The sequence below is a fragment of the Pelodiscus sinensis genome, chromosome 2 (genome assembly GCF_049634645.1).
Source record: "Pelodiscus sinensis isolate JC-2024 chromosome 2, ASM4963464v1, whole genome shotgun sequence".
NCBI lineage: Eukaryota > Metazoa > Chordata > Testudines > Trionychidae > Pelodiscus > Pelodiscus sinensis.
Window position 1 is genome coordinate 1,663,120 of NC_134712.1, and position 15,614 is coordinate 1,678,733.

The window sequence follows — 15,614 nt, forward strand, 5'->3', positions numbered from 1 at the left end:
AGGCCACCCGCTCTGCCTGCCTCCCGCCCACGGCCACCCCCGCCCACTGGGGCAGAAGAACCGGGGATCGGGACAGGCACAGGGCCAGGGACAGGCACAAAAGCCAGACGGTGGGAGGGACTCGCCCCTGAAGCTCAGGCCTCAATATGTGAGCGGGGCAGGCCGGGCCGGCCTCAGGGCACTGGGGTTGGTCCCAGAGTCCAGCCCTGGGGGCTAAGGGACGACGCCCGTGGCTAAGCCAGAGCAAGGAAGCTAAGAGGCCCCGGCTGAGCTGGGCTTCCGGGACACGTGTGAGCAGCAGCGACCAGCAGCCGCCCCGGCCCAGGAAGGGGATGTAAGCCCAGGACGACGCCCTGGCGCTGGAAATAGCCACAAGGCTCTGCCCAGCCCCAGAGGCTCGGAAGCGGCAGGTTCATGCCCTCCAGAGGGGCCGGGCCAGGCCACCAAGCCCCGGCTCCGGGGAAGCCTTTGTGGCTCAACGGGCTGGCACGCGGGTGGGCTGGTTTGTAGGTCCTACAAATATGGCACCTGCCACTCCGGACAGGGACGCGGTTTTATTTCTTTCGTTAAAAAACACCCCCCTTCCCGGGCGATTCCTTCGGCTGCGGGAGACGCGTCCCTCCCTTGGCCACACAGGTACCGCCTGGGGGGCGTGGGGGGCTTCACAGTGTCTGGAGCCGGGCAGCGGCAGCCGGGGGCGCCCTGCCGAACCCTCTGGCCCCGGCCCGATGCTGGTGATGCCCAGCAGCCTTCGGCCTTGGCCGGACCCAGCTCCCCCCGACTCCCCCTACACCACAGTGGGGCAGAACTATCAGAGCTACAGGGACGGAGGAGAACGGTCGGGGGTCACAGACGCACTGGGGGGGGGGGGTCTGCCCCGCCCCCCTCAGCAGTGGATCTCGTAGGCGATTTGCGGCTGGAACGCCAGTCCCTGACTCACAAAGAGTTCGTTGGCCTCCCGCTCGCCCTCCTCCTCCCCCTCCAGGGTCTGCGTGGCCTGGTCCTGCAGCGGCTCCGGCAGCCCCGGGAAGGCCCCGGCCGGCCCCTCGGGGTCCTTGTAGGTGGCGAAGAGCGGCTTGGAGCGGTCGATGACGAACATCTCGTGGCCCCGCTCGTCGCGGTACTCCTCCAGCTGGGCGAAGGTGCTGGGCCCGTCCGAGTAGTCGTTGACGTACAGGATGTTCTCCTCCTTCGTGGCCTGTTTCCGCTTGCGGTGCTTGTGGCAGATCATGGCGAGGAGGAGCAGGGCCACGAGGGCCAGCAGCGAGATGGCCACGGCGATGGCCGTCTGCGTGGCCAGGCTCAGGGCGTTGAAGTCCATGCTCTCCATGTCGTAGAGGGGCTCCCGGCTGACGTCCCCGGCGGCCGGGTAGTCGTGCGGCGGCGGCGGCAGCGGCGGCCGGGAGAGGTTGACCATGAGGTGGAAGAGCACGCGGGCCGTGCCGCCCGGGTTGGAGGCCTCGCACTCGTACTTGCCGGCGTGGGCCACCGTGATGTTGTTGAGGAAGAGCATCCCGCTGCCCGTGTCCGAGTCGAACCGCTCCCCGCCGCCGCCACGCTCGCTCAGCGCCGCTGTGCCGCCCGGCGGCTTGGCGCTCGCCGGGGCCGGCCCCGCCCGCACCTGGGCTGCCTTCCGCCAGCTCACCAGCGGCTGCGGATAGCCCGAGGCCTGGCACGAGACCCGCAGGTCAGCCCCGAGCCGGGCCGTCGCCTCCAGCGGTTCCACGTGCACCACGGGCGGGATGCAGATCAGGCTGTTCCCAGAGATGTCCAGCAGGCTCTGGTAGGCCAAGCGCGGGGGCTCCGAGCACACGATCTTCTTGTCCAGCGAGCTCAGGAGACGCTGCCCTTCCTCCTTGATCCAGGCGCCGAGCCAGTGCAGGGCACAATCGCAGCGCCATGGGTTTGCTGCCAAGAGAAGCTGGGTCAGTGGGGAAGGCATCCAGGCTCCGTGCCCACTGGAGACACCCCTGCCCAGCCAGCTAAGGGCCAGTCGGTGCAGAGGGGCACCCAGGCTCAGCCAAGCCCCCGGAGCGCTGGGGAGGAGGGAGCCGTGCCGCACGGCTGCAGGGAGCCAAGGAGGGGAGCTGGGGGGAATGGGTTGAAATGCAGGAAGGAAAGGCTGGACGATGCGGGGGGAGCTTTGCTGCCCGGGGTGGGGCTGAGCACAGGTGGGGGTGACAGCTCTCCAGGGAGCAGACTGGGGACGACCCTGCCCCCCCAAGCACATCGCACTCGTCAGCCTTGTCGACACCAGCCGCCTTCGGGCGACAAAACCGTCAGAGCGTTGACACTGCCGTGCGACTTTGGTCGGGAAAAACACCCAGTTTGGGGGACAAAAAACTTCCAGCCCTGTGCAGACTTTGGTCTTTTCCCCTCCCCTTATTGTCTGCAAAGAGCCAGTGTGGACTCTGCTGCTTGTTCTGTCGCGAGAACAGGCTTCCGTCAGGATCCCACCATGCCCGCCCGGATGGCTCTGCTCAGCATTCTGTGATCTCTGCTGCCCTGCAGGCAGGCGCCCCTCCCCCTTCAAAGCTCCAGGAAGTGTCTGACAGCTGAGGGAGCTGCTCTGGGAAGAACAAATCATTGGACTGCTCTTGTTCTGCCCTGCTAGGAACCCAGTGGCAGGCAGGCTGCTGCCACAAGGGAAGGGCTGGAGGGACAGCGGTGCCGCTTTGACATTCCCCAGCACGGAGGGCTCCCAGAGCTAAACGAGAATCGCAAGGAGCGCAGCGATCAGTTCTGCCTTCTTACCACACTGCACTGCTTCCCCACAATGCTTTGCTCTATCTGCCCACAGGGGAGCTAGCAACCTGGCCAAGAAACGCAACAACGGGAGGCAGAAAAAACGATTTGACTGGTTTTCACTTTTGGCGACTTTTGCACGTTGACAGCACTTTCATCACCAACCCTTCCCCGTGCAGACACAGCCTGAGAGAGTCTGGGCTCTGCACCCAGCACTGCCGGCCCGCTGCACGGCCGGGGCACACGGGGGGGGGGGGTGTCACAGAGCACGTGTGCAGGGCCAGAATCACACCCAGGTCCCTCGATTCCCGCCCCAGGCACTCAGCCGGTCAGCTGGAGGGACGTTCAACGACACCATTGCTGGGGAGTATCCTGGGGGACACAACCCCCAACCCGCCCCAGTCAGCTCCCTCTAGCCCCAGGCCCTGCTGCCAGAGCCAGGGCCCGTCTGCATCCCCAGGCGGATCCGGTGCCGGGGGGGGAGGGCCCTCTCAGCAGCCCACAGTCCCAGGGCCTGCCCAGAGCCTTGACTCTCCCGGGGGGAGTGGGGGAGTCCAGCCTCGGCCCTGCAGGTGGCGCTGCGGCGGCGGGGAGCCTGCCCGGGGGCGGGGTTACCTGTCAGCCGCAGCACCTGCAGGCTGATGAGGGGGCGCAGGGCGGCGCGGCCGATGGTGCGCAGGTGGTTCTTGCTGAGGTCGAGCAGGGCGAGGGAGGAGAGTCCCGCCAGGGCCTGCCCCTCCAGCGACTCGATGCTGTTCTCCTGCAGGTGCAGCTCCTGCAGCCTCTGCAAGGGGGCCGGGGTGGGACGGTCACGGGCCAGGCCAGCGGGGCTGACACCCGACAGCAGACAGGCCTGACCCCCCCCCCCCCCCCGACGTGCAAACACGCCGGCACTGGCAGGCACAAGCCACACTGGCCCCGTCCATGCCCCGACCCCCCCACGCTCAGCACATACACGGGGCAGACGCACGCCCATCGTTCACCAGCGTGGGGCCCTCCCCCTGGACGCCGCCTCCCTCACCCTGCGAGTCACGAGACGCCCCCGTCGGACCCTGGGAGAGGGGGGAGCATTAGCCCTGCATTGCCAGGGGAGGGGGAACCCGGCCTCCCAGCTGTTCCGTGGCTGGGGCCCGCAGCTTCAACCCATCCAGGCCAACCACGCAGACGCGAGCCCGTGGCGGGCGGGCTGGGCGGGCAGCAGGGAATCCAGGGGAGCCCGCCCTCCGGGAAGCGAATATCCCTCCATCCCCCCCGCCTCGATGCACAGCCCCGTGCACCCCCCCATTGGCCAGCGTGGGGCCTGGCACTGCACGGCGCCCCCTTGGCAGCCCCGTTCCGGCCCACCTGGGCCGCCTTCCCGCCGTGCCTCGTCCCACCGGCCTCCCCTGCCAGCGCCGGGCTCCCGCTGCCGGGGGAGGAGGGGACACGGACGCGGGCAGCCCCCCACCTGCAGGTCGCAGAAGGTGCAGTCCAGCAGCTTGGTGATCTGGTTGCCGGCCAGGTAGAGGACGCGCAGGTGCTCCAGGCCCCGGAAGACGCTGCCGTGGAGCAGGTGGATGCGGTTGCCGTTGAGGGCCAGCTCCAGCAGCTGCTGCTGGCTGCGGAAGGCGCCCGGCTCCAGCGCCGAGATGCAGTTGTTCGGCATGTAGAGGTACTGCAGGCCCGGCAGCCCGGCCAGCTCCCGCTGGTGGATCTGCGTGATGCCGTTGTCCTGCAGGAAGACGGTCTGCCGAGGGGGCGCGGGGTGAGAGCAACGGCCTGGCTCCGCCCCCCAGCCCCCGCCACCTCCCTGCGCCATGGGGAGAACCAGACACCTTCCCCCTGCAGCCACCCAGCATTGTGAGAACCTCCCCTCCCCCTTCCCACCGGCTCTCCCAGGCCAGCCGGGTCAGGGCATCACCTGTCGCTGTCGCTGGGGCATCTGCCCAGGGGTCGGGTACCCAGCAGGAGGGGGAGGGGGCAGAATGCACTGAGGCTGACGGGCCCGTCTCACAGCACTCGCCTTTCCTCCCTCCCTGCTGGTTTCTAGCCTGGCTCCGTGTTGGGGGGCTGCCGCCCGGTTCCCTCAGCAGACGGGGTGGGGCCCCCCCGACCCAGCCCCTGGGTCCAGATACGGATATCCGCCTTGGTCACAGGGCATGGGAGGCAACTCCCCGCGGAACGGCTGCTCCGCTGCAGCACCAGGGCGGACGGGATTGTCCCGGCAACGGGCGCTTAACCGTCCCCCCGAGGGGCAGCAGCGAGAGGGCAGGATCCCCCCTTGCCCTAGCTGGGTCTCCCCGGGCGCTGGAGGCTCAGGGCTTCCCGTTTGTGTGCAGACCGGTCCCTGCCACGCAGCCCCCTCCGGCCCGGCCTCCCCTCTCCCGCCACGCAGCCCAAAGGCTCGCCAGGCGCCCGGCACCTCGATCACGGCACCCGCCGTCCCTCGGCCTCGACACCCACGAGCCCCCTCTGCCCCTCCCCGTCCCTCTTTGGAGCCCTCTCCTGGCTCCCCCTTCTCTAGCACATCACGCAGGAGCCGCTGCTCTCGGTTTGGCCGTGAGGGCGCAGAGGCAGCTGCCTGAGTGTCCTGGCTCTGCCCCATCTATTCACCTCGTGTCTCCTGCAATTTTTTTCCCACCCATGTGCGGAATACATTTTGTTCGGTGCACCGAGGCACGTGTGGAGGTGCACCACCAGCGGAAACTAGCTGCGGCCGCTCTGCTAATCAGCTGGGCAGCATTTCGATCTCTCCTGGGCAGCCACCCAAGCGCTCAGCGTCCAGGGAACCAGTCTCCTGCCATACGCTGGAGGGCAGCCGAGGCTTCAGGGAAGCACCGGCCGCCACTTCCTGCAGCCCCCATTGGCCAGCCACTGAGCTGCCGGGGCCGGGCCGGCGGACGGTCAATGCCAGCAAAGCGTCTCGCGGCCCGTCAGCGACTTACCCAGATGGGCCGAGAGCGAAAGGTCGCGAATCCCAGCCCTGTACTTAGCCTGACGGGCTCTGCGTTCCTCCGTCTGTCTGTCCAGCACCTCGCATGACGGGGTCTAGGCCAGAACTAGACATCCTGGGAGATGCCATAATAATAATGCACACCTGGGGTCTATCCCTCCCCTTGGGCTGGTCCCCCCCGTGCCTCAGTTTCCCCCCTGTGGAAGGAGAGAATGACCAGTGTTCCCTGGAAGCTGAGCGCTCGGGCGGCCACCCAGGAGCGGTTCCAATGCTGCCCAGCTGATTGGCGGAGCACCCCCAGCCTGCGTTTCCAGTGGTGGTGCACATCCGCACATGCCTCGGCGCACATACCAAAATGTATTCCACACAGGGGTGGAAAAAATGAGAAGGGGCACGGATCGGGACCCTTCCCCTGCTCCCAAGGGGGCTGCTGGCTGGGCCCGGAGGGGAGGCAGGCCTACCTGGGTGGAGGGGGGGATGCTGGCTGGGATCTCCTTGAGGCCCAGGGAGCCGCACTCCACGGTCATGCTGTAGCAGCGGCAGGTGGCGGGGCAGCTGTTGGTCCCGAGCGCCAGCAGGCCCAGGAGGAGGAGGGGCGGGACGCGCAGGGCCATTTTAGAGCAGCTGCCGGAGAGAGCGAGAGCAGGGAGTGAGCCCGGAGCAAAGATCCACCCTCACCCCCCAAGCCCCACCGGAGCCGGGACTAGAACCGGGCACCCAGCTCCCAGCCGCCCCAGCGGCAGGTCCCGGCTCCAGTTTGCAGCTGCAGCCACCAGAGGGCCCCGCTCACAGGCACCCCCCCCCGCACAGGGCCACCCCCCGGGGGAGCGGTCAGTGGGTCCGGACGGCAGGGCGAGCGGGGCCGCAGGCTCCCCGGGACAGGGCGGCGGATGCTTGGAGGGGGCAGAACCCTGACCTGGCGCCGGGGGAGGAGCAGCTCGGCCCTCCCAGCCCCACCCCCAAGATTGCCCCCCGGCCCTTGTCGGCTGGAAGCTCTGTAGGACCCTGGCCGATGCCTGCCCTCCCGCCTCTGAGCGGCCTGCCCGCTGCAGCCCCACCCCAGCCCTGGCCCCCCCTGCCTTCCTGCCCCACCCCAGCCCTGGGCGCAAGCCCTCCTGCCCCCCCGCCTTCCTGCCCCACCCCAGCCCTGGGCGCAAGCCCTCCTGCCCCCCCGCCTTCCTGCCCCACCCCAGCCCTGGGCGCAAGCCCTCCTGCCCCCCGCCTTCCTGCCCCACCCCAGCCCTGGGCGCAACCCCTCCTGCCCCCCCGCCTTCCTGCCCCACCCCAGCCCTGGGCGCAAGCCCTCCTGCCCCCCCGCCTTCCTGCCCCACCCCAGCCCTGGGCGCAAGCCCTCCTGCCCCCCCGCCTTCCTGCCCCACCCCAGCCGTGGGCGCAACCCCTCCTGCCAGCTCCCCGCCTTCCTGCCCTGGGCACAACCCCCTCCCCACAGCCCCTCGTGCCAGCTCCCCTCCCCCGGGGCCAGGGCGGCAGTGGCCAGGAGCACTGGGCCTGGCTGAGTGTCGGTGGGGAAGGCCCGTCCCTGGCTGGGCCCGGTGCGGAGCGGACGCATCCGACAGCCTGCAGGGGGTGCTCTGGGCAGCCGGGGGGGGGGGGGGGGAGGGGGACGCGGCGACATCGCTTTCCCATGGTGCTGTTAAAGGGGGGCTGCCCCCCTTGCTAGCTCCAGGCCCTTAGCCCGACTTTGCAAGCCCCTCTCTTGGCAGGCGGGAGAGAGGCGGCTGGGAGCAGGGGCCTGGTCTCGGTCTGCGCCCCCCCTTGCTCTGGCCCTGCTCCCGGGCACCCCCAGGGCCCAGCTCGCGGGTCTCCCTGCGGCCCGTCCTGCAGAGGAAGCGGGGGACCCGCCGGGGATTCACAAGCTGCTTTCGCCGTCTCATGGTCCGGGGAGGGCGGGTTTCCGGCCCGGCAGCCGCTGGCAGAACGGGGGGACGGGAGGCCTGTCCCCAGGGGGGTCCCTGCCCCGCTGGATCGGCCGCGGGGCCCAGGAGAGCTGCCTCGGACCACGCTGCCACCGGCCATGTCCAGGAGCCCTGGGCCTGGCCACCACTGCCCATCTGCCCCCCAAACCTGCCCCAGGCCCTGTGCTGCCCCAGGGCGAGCAGCCTCCTTTGCCCCCCTGTGTGGGGCAGGTCTCGGCCCCAGGGGACCGGCGTGAGGGGCCCTGGGCTGGATACCAGAGAGGAGCCTCGCGGGGGCAGGCCGCAGGGGATGCTCCAGGCAGCGGGGTCTGTCCGGCTGCACAGAGCGGCTGCCCCCGCCCGAGGGGGGCTGGGAGACCCGCTTGGCCCTCCGGCCTCAAGCCCAGCCAGGCCAGGGACCCCGGCACGCTCGCCTTGGCCGGGGCCGCTGGGTCCTGCTGCCCCCCCGGCCCCCCACATGGGCAGAGCCAGCTCGCCGCCTCCTAAACCCATTAGAGGCTTTGGCTCCCGTCTCAAGCAATCAGGCAAAGCCCCGAATGCCAGCTGCCCCCCCCCCCCGGAGTGCTCACAATAGGGCTGCCCCCCCCCCCGAAGCGCTCAAACTAGGGCTGCCCCCCCCCTGGAGCGCTCAAACTAGGGCAGCCCCCCCCCGAGCGCTCACACTAGGGCAGCTCCCCCCCGAGCGCTCACACTAGGGCAGCCCCGCCCTTCTCCACAGCCCCCCACAGCCCCCCCCCACCCGGAGCGCTCACACTAGGGCAGCCCCCCCCCGAGCGCTCAAACTAGGGCAGCCCCCCCCCCGGAGCGCTCACACTAGGGCAGCCCCCCCCCGGAGCGCTCACACTAGGGCAGCCCCCCCCCAGAGCGCTCACACTAGGGCAGCCCCCCCCGGAGCGCTCACACTAGGGCAGCCCCCCCTTCTCCAGAGCCCCCCACAGCCCCCCCACCCGGAGCGCTCACACTAGGGCAGCCCCCCCCAGAGCGCTCACACTAGGGCAGCCCCCCCTTCTCCAGAGCCCCCCACAGCCGCCCCCCCTTCTCCAGAGCCCCCCACAGCCGCCCCCCCCAGAGCGCTCACACTAGGGCAGCCCCCCCTTCTCCAGAGCCCCCCACAGCCGCCCCCCCCAGAGCGCTCACACTAGGGCAGCCCCCCCCAGAGCGCTCACACTAGGGCAGCCCCCCCCGGAGCGCTCACACTAGGGCAGCCCCCCCTTCTCCAGAGCCCCCCACAGCCCCCCCACCCGGAGCGCTCACACTAGGGCAGCCCCCCCCGGAGCGCTCACACTAGGGCAGCCCCCCCTTCTCCAGAGCCCCCCACAGCCCCCCCACCCGGAGCGCTCACACTAGGGCAGCCCCCCCCCCGGAGCGCTCACACTAGGGCAGCCCCCCCTTCTCCAGAGCCCCCCACAGCGCCCCCCCGAGCGCTCACACTAGGGCAGCCCCCCCCGGAGCGCTCACACTAGGGCAGCCCCCCCTTCTCCAGAGCCCCCCACAGCCCCCCCACCCCCAGAGCGCTCACACTAGGGCAGCCCCGCCCTTCTCCAGAGCCCCCCACAGCCCCGCTCCGCGGATGGAGAGGCGACTGGTCTGTGCGGGCCCCGGACGCCAGGCCAGGGGGCTCCCTGGACCCTTCCAGCCTCGGCTCTTTGCCAGAATTCCCCGTCACTGGCCCCGGGCAGCCCCCAGTCCTCTGCGCGGCCGTCAGGCGGCGAGCCGGGACCCGTCCTATCCCCACACACCGCCCCAGTGGGCCCGGAGGGGGGATTCTGCTGGGCCAGAGCAGATCACTTCTGGCCCCCTGCCACTGGTCCCCCAGCCTGGCCTCCCAGTGGGCTCCCCGCCAGCCAGCAGCCCCGCTGCCCTGCCACGGCAGCCCACGGTCCTGCCGCTGGGGCTCCCGGCTCCGCCGTGGCAAACCACGGCCCTGCCACTGCAGCACCGGCCCCACCAGGCTGGGAGCCCTGCTGCCGGGGCTCGTGGCCCTACCACAGCAGACTGCTGCCCCGCTGCCAGGCTCCCGGCCTCGCCACGGCAGATGGAGCCCACGGGTGTGCCAGCTGCCCTGCCACCAGCTCCGCCAGACTCCCACGGCAGGGCTCCCCGCCGCTGGCCTCCCTGCTGCTGGCCTGGCTGGGATCCCGGCCCCGCAGGCCTCCTGTCTCTGGCCCTTTAGTGGGTCTCTCCGGCCCAGCAACATCTGTGGGCCTGTCGGACCAGAGTCCCAGCTGAGAGAGGGTCACACCTGTACCAGGAGGGGAATCGCACTGGGCAGAGCCAGGGCCCATGGAGGTACCTAGAACGAGGGCCTTAGGGCGCCCACCAGCATCGGAGAAGCATAGAATACTAGGACTGGAAGAGCGGCGAGGAGTCCTGTGGCACATAGAATCATAGGACTGGAAGGGACCTCGAGAGGTCATCGAGTCCAGCCCCCCGCCCTCAAGGCAGGACCAAGCTCTGTCTACACCATCCCTGACAGATGTCTATCTAACCTGTTCTTAAATATCTCCAGAGAGGGAGATTCCACCACCTCCCTTGGCAATTTATTCCAATATTTGACCACCCTGACAGTTAGGAATTTTTTCCTAATGTCCAATCTAAACCTCCCCTGCTGCACTTTAAGCCCATTACTCCTTGTCCTGTCCTCAGTAACCAAGAGGAACAAATTTTCTCCTTCCTCCTTGTGACACCCTTTTAGATATTTGAAAACCGCTATCATGTCCCCCCCTTAATCTTCTTTTTTCCAAACTAAACAAGCCCAGTTCATGAAGCCTGGCTTCATAGGTCATGTTCTCTAGACCTTTAATCATTCTTGTCGCTCTTCTCTGTACCCTTTCCAATTTCTCCACATCTTTCTTGAAATGTGGTGCCCAGAACTGGACACAGTACTCCAGCTGAGGCCTAACTAGTGCAGAGTAGAGAGGCAGAATGACTTCACGAGTTTTGCTTACAACACACCTGTTGATACAACCTAGAATCATATTTGCTTTTTTTGCAACAGCATCACACTGTTGACTCATATTCAACTTGTGGTCCACTATGACCCCTAGATCCCTTTCCGCCATGCTCCTTCCTAGACAGTCGCTTCCCATCTTGTATGTATGGAACTGATTGTTCCTTCCTAAGTGGAGCACTTTGCATTTCTCTTTATTATACCTCATCCTGTTTACCTCGGACCATTTCTCTAACTTGCTAAGGTCATTTTGAATTATGTCCCTATTCTCCAAAGAAGTCGCAACCCCACCTTATAGACTAACTGAAGTGTAGGAGCATAAGCTTTCGTGGGCAAAGACCCACTTCGTCAGATGCATGTCTTCATCTCACGCATCTGACGAAGTGGGTCTTTGCCCACGAAAGCTTATGCTCCTACACTTCAGTTAGTCTATAAGGTGCCACAGGACTCCTCGTCGCTTTTGCAGATTTAGACTAACTCGGCTACCCCTCTGATACTAGGACTGGAAGGGACCTCGAGAGTCATCGAGTCCAGTCCCCTGCCCTCATGGCAGGACCCAGCACTGTCTAGACCATCCCTGATAGACATTTATCTAACCTGCTCTTAAATCTCTCCAGAGACGGGGATTCCACAACCTCCCTGGGCAATTTATTCCAGTGTTTCACCACCCTGACAGGTAGGACGTTTTTCCTAAGGTCCAACCTAAACCTCCCTTGCTGCAGTTTAAGCCCATTGCTTCTTGTTCTATCCTCAGAGGCCAAGAGAACAATTTCCCCCCCTCCTCCCTCTGACACCCTTTTAGATACCTGAAAACCGCTCTCATGTCCCCCCTCAGTCTTCTCCTTTCCAAACTAAACAAACCCAATTCTTTCAGCCTTCCCTCATAGCTCCCGTTCTCTAGACCTTTCATCATTCTTGTTGCTCTTCTCTGACCTTCTCCAATTTCTCCACATCTTTCCTGAAATGCGGTGCCCAGAACTGGACACAATACTCCAGCTGAGGCCTAACCAGCGCAGAGCAGAGCGGAAGAACGACTCCTCGTGTCTTGCTCACCACACTCCGGTTCATGCAGCCCAGAATCACGTTTGCTTTTTTTTGCAAGTGCCACACTGTTGACTCGTATTTAGCTTGTCATCCAGTAAGACCCTTAAATCCCTTTCAGCCGTGCTCCTTCCTAGACAGTCGCCTCCCGTTCTGTGTGTGAGACACAGATTGTTCCTCCCTAAGAGGAGCACTTTGCATTGGTCCTTATCAAACTTCATCCTGTTTCCCTCAGAGCGTTTCTCCAATTTGCCCAGATCCTGTTGAATTCTGACCCTTCCTCCAAAGCACTCGCAACCCCTCCCAGCTTGGGATCATCTTCAAACTAACCAGCATCCTCTCTATGCCGGTGTGTAAATCGCTGACGAAGCTATTGAACAGAACCGGTCCCAGAACAGACCCCTGTGGAGCCCACGTGTTCTGCCCTTTCAGCCTGGCTGCAAACTGTTCATAACGACTCTCTGGGGACGGTTCTCCAGCCAGTTATGCACCCACCAGACAGTAGCCCCGTCTGGGTTGCATTCCCTTGTTGATTGAGAAGGTCATGCCAGACCGACATCCTGGCCCAGCACAGACAGCACAAAGGGGAGAGGCCCCTGCCTGCCCCAAAGATACCACAGAGCTGGAGAATCCAGCAGAGCGCCCCCTCCGTTCCCAGGTTGGCCCTGCCCCTTGCATGCACCCCGAGGGCCCCGGCGAGCCAGCCCGCCACACACAGGCGCTGCCGGCTTGCTCCAGAGTGCGGAGCTGGTCCCAGCACCCCACCCGTCAGGTCTCCACCTGGCTGCTCCGCTCCCCTGGCCATTGGGGCGGGAGTGGATTGGCTGATCCCCGCCCAATGCAACGACTGAGTCCAGGAGCCGCTATTCTCACACCGAGCGTCTGCGTGGGGCTGTTCGTTTTCCACACCCGCCCTGCCGCTCGCTGCCTGCGAGTCCCGGAGAGACGCCCCGTCCTGGGCAGCGACGCCAGCCCGCCAGGGAGCCCGTCCAAACGCACCTGCACCCTGCAGCCCGGGCTCTGTGCACTGGCGGGCTGCTCCTAAACTGACTCCTGCAGGTTACCCCTCTAGCAGGGCACATGGGCATGTTAATTATAGCCTGGAGTACCCGGGAGGGGAAAACTGCAACAAAAACACGATTTGCCCTTGTAACTACCACCACACCGCAGATTTGAACCTGGGCCCTCTGGAGCTGAGTATAGGAGCCTCTACCCTCTGAGCTAAAAGCCAGCTGGCTCCCAGCCCGTGCTATACAGGTCTCTTGGTCTTCACTCTTGCTGTGGTCTAGGTACCACTTGCATTGCTCAGTAACCACACTAGGGCTACATCTACACTCGCGGCTTCTTGCACCAGAAATATGCAAACGAGGCTAAGTGTGGAATATCGCCAAGCCTCATTTGCATACCTAACGAGCTGCCTTTTTTCCAGAAGAGGCTCTTGCGCCAGAAGGAGCTGTCTACACTGCCCCTTCTTGCTCAAGAAAACCCCTCTTGCGCAATGCCGTTCTTCCTGAAAATAATCAGCGTAGCTGCATTGCACAAGTAAGTTTTTCTCGCGCAAGAAAGGGCAGTGTAGACGCTCCCTCTGGCGCAAGAGTCTCTTCTGAAAAAAAGACGGCTCATTAGGTATGCAAATGAGGCTCGGCGATACTCCACGTTTAGTCTCATTTGCATATTTCTGGCGCAAGACATAGCCTAGGTGTGTGGATTACCCCTTTTTGAAAGATAGTGTCCACACTGATTGGACGCTCTCTCGCATTTACGCTGTGACTACTGGGGACGGAATGGCCACCAGGGCACCGGTGCTTTTTCCTGGAGGCCTCTCTTCCGCGTCCACACGCACCTTTTTCCCATAAAGCTTTTTTGGAAAAAGGCTTCTCTCGCAGAATGAAGTTTACCGCCGTCGGAAAAAACGTCTCCATTCTTTCGACTGTCTGTCGCAAGAACGCAATAGCAGTGTGGACGTAAGTACTGGTTGTTGGAAAACCTCTGTAGTGTAGACACACCGAGAGATTAACCAGCGAGCTGGCTGGGCCAGCCAGGATCCACCGCGGAGGAGTTTGTCTGGATCCCAATGGAGGATCACTACAAGCAAGGGGAGAGAGGGTTCAGGCTCAGCAAATCGTGCAGCTCTGGGAATCAGAGACCCTGCGACTCTGGCGAACTCCCCCTAAGCTTTTGGGAGCTCTCAGTTTCTTCTTCACTGAGTTTTGCGTGGACTGAGCTGACCACACTTTACTCCTGGGTTTCTCTTGCTGGAAGTTTCTCATCACTGTGACCAGGGGCAGATGACGGTTCTGCGGGGCCCCGGGCAGTATATTTCCGCGGGGCCCCCCTTTGCCACAGCGCATGCGCGGGGCTTTTTGAAGCGCGGGGCCCGGGGCGGCCGCCCCATTCGCCCTGCCCTATATCCGCCCCTGACTGTGACGACACCGGTGGGTTATAACGCAGTACGGTTACGTCGTACACATCGGATTACGATGTGCGTCATCAGGAGCTTTCATAAGTTTTTGTGAAATCCGCGTCTGGGGTTCCTTTGGGGACTGAAGGGGAGGAGGCGCAGCCCAGGCTATCCTTGCTGAGAATCCCTGGAGCCTGAACACTGGAGCTCCAGCCGCTTTTCCCGGGGAGTTGGGATTTGAAGGCTCTGGAGAAGGGCAGTGAAGTCCAGCCCAGCCCAGGTTACACCAGCTCGGAGCCATGCGCCTGCCTCCTGCGTCTCACCGGAAGGACCAACTGGACGGGTGCCAGCGCCGAGCGTGCCCCAGGGCAGTGCAGTGACCCTGGCACAGAGGGAAGCCAGTGAAGACTACAGTTCCCAGCATGCACTGCAGCTAGCCCCTCTAGTCCTGGCAGGCTGCATGCCCAGCATCCAGGTCCAGGGCAGCGCCAGCTGCTCTGGTTTGTCATTTAAAGGGCCGGCGTCGTCGAGGCCGTGCTGGGGATCCCTGTCTGCCTGGCCCTGGGGCTCCTGGACCCAGAGCGAACGTTCGCTCCCGCGCTTCCTGAATCGCCTTCCAGGCCCAAGCGGAAAGCGCGCTCGGCTCGATTCCCGTTTCATCCAGAGCCCGCGGCGGGCGGGCAGCCATCTGCTCGCCGAGGGGGGCAGGGCCGCCTCCCAGCTGCTGAAGTCTCGCTCGAGCTGCCCGCCCTGCTCAGCTGGGGACGAGCCAGCCGCTGCGCGGGGGCATCAATCCAACGCAGCAGGGGAGGACGGAGGGGAGGGGGCAGGGGTCCCCGAGCGTGGCGGGGAGCTGCTGAAGTGACCCACGCAGACACACGGCAGAGGGGGGACGGAGGAAGGTCCCCAGGCTGGAGCCGCGCAGCAGAGCGGGTGCAGGGGGCGGAATTCTAGGGTGTTAACTCCCCACACCTCCCGGGCACCCTTCCCTGCTCAGGGGACAGCGCAAAGCGCCAGCAATTCCTGACACCCCCTCTGCACTTGCATCCCCCCACCAGGGCCGACAGTTAGAGGAGACCCCGGAGCCGCCCCACGTCTCTCTGTAACTTGGCTCCTGTGTCCTCCTCCGTCCCTGGCCCGCGCCTGCACCCCGCCCCCGTGACAGCCCATTCCACAGCCGCAGGGGGAGAGGGGAATCTCTCCACTCCGTTCCTCCCAGCTGCCAGGCAGGCACGGCGCTGGCCTGCCCCTCTGGCCCCGGGAGCAGCAGAGCCAAGACATCACGCTGCACGGAGCAACAGCCTCACTGCAGGAGCCGACAGGCCCGGGCCTCAGGCCTATACGCATGCCCAGCATTACCCAGGCCAGGGTGGGGCCCCTAACGGCTTTTTCACAGCACGGACCCGGGAATTGATTCCTGCTTCTGACACAAACTTCCCGTGTGACCTTGGGTGTATCACTCACACTCCCGGCAGCTCGGGAATGGGGGAGCGTAACCCACCAGTAGCCGGTGAGCTTGCCAGGGCAGGGACTGTCCCACCGTGCGGCGCCCGGCGCCACGGAGCCCAACCGGCTCCAAGCCAAATAAAATAGGCAGCCACTGGAGAA

General features: G+C 65.0%; 1 protein-coding gene across 4 annotated transcripts in view; it reads right to left on the reverse strand.

Moving 5' to 3' along the window:
• Window positions 1-535: 535 nt before the first annotated feature.
• Window positions 536-15,614, reverse strand: part of LRRC24 (leucine rich repeat containing 24) — a 34,048-nt gene continuing 18,969 nt past the window's right edge. For all 4 annotated transcript variants that reach the window (XM_075919963.1, XM_075919960.1, XM_075919961.1 and 1 more), the window contains 4 exons: window positions 6,139-6,301; window positions 4,193-4,471; window positions 3,361-3,529; window positions 536-1,908 (listed from right to left, as the gene is read on the reverse strand). In XM_075919963.1, coding sequence (XP_075776078.1) covers window positions 887-1,908; window positions 3,361-3,529; window positions 4,193-4,471; window positions 6,139-6,291 — 1,623 coding nt within the window. In that variant the 5' untranslated portion in view covers window positions 6,292-6,301 and the 3' untranslated portion in view covers window positions 536-886. The remainder of the gene's footprint in view (window positions 1,909-3,360; window positions 3,530-4,192; window positions 4,472-6,138; window positions 6,302-15,614) is intronic.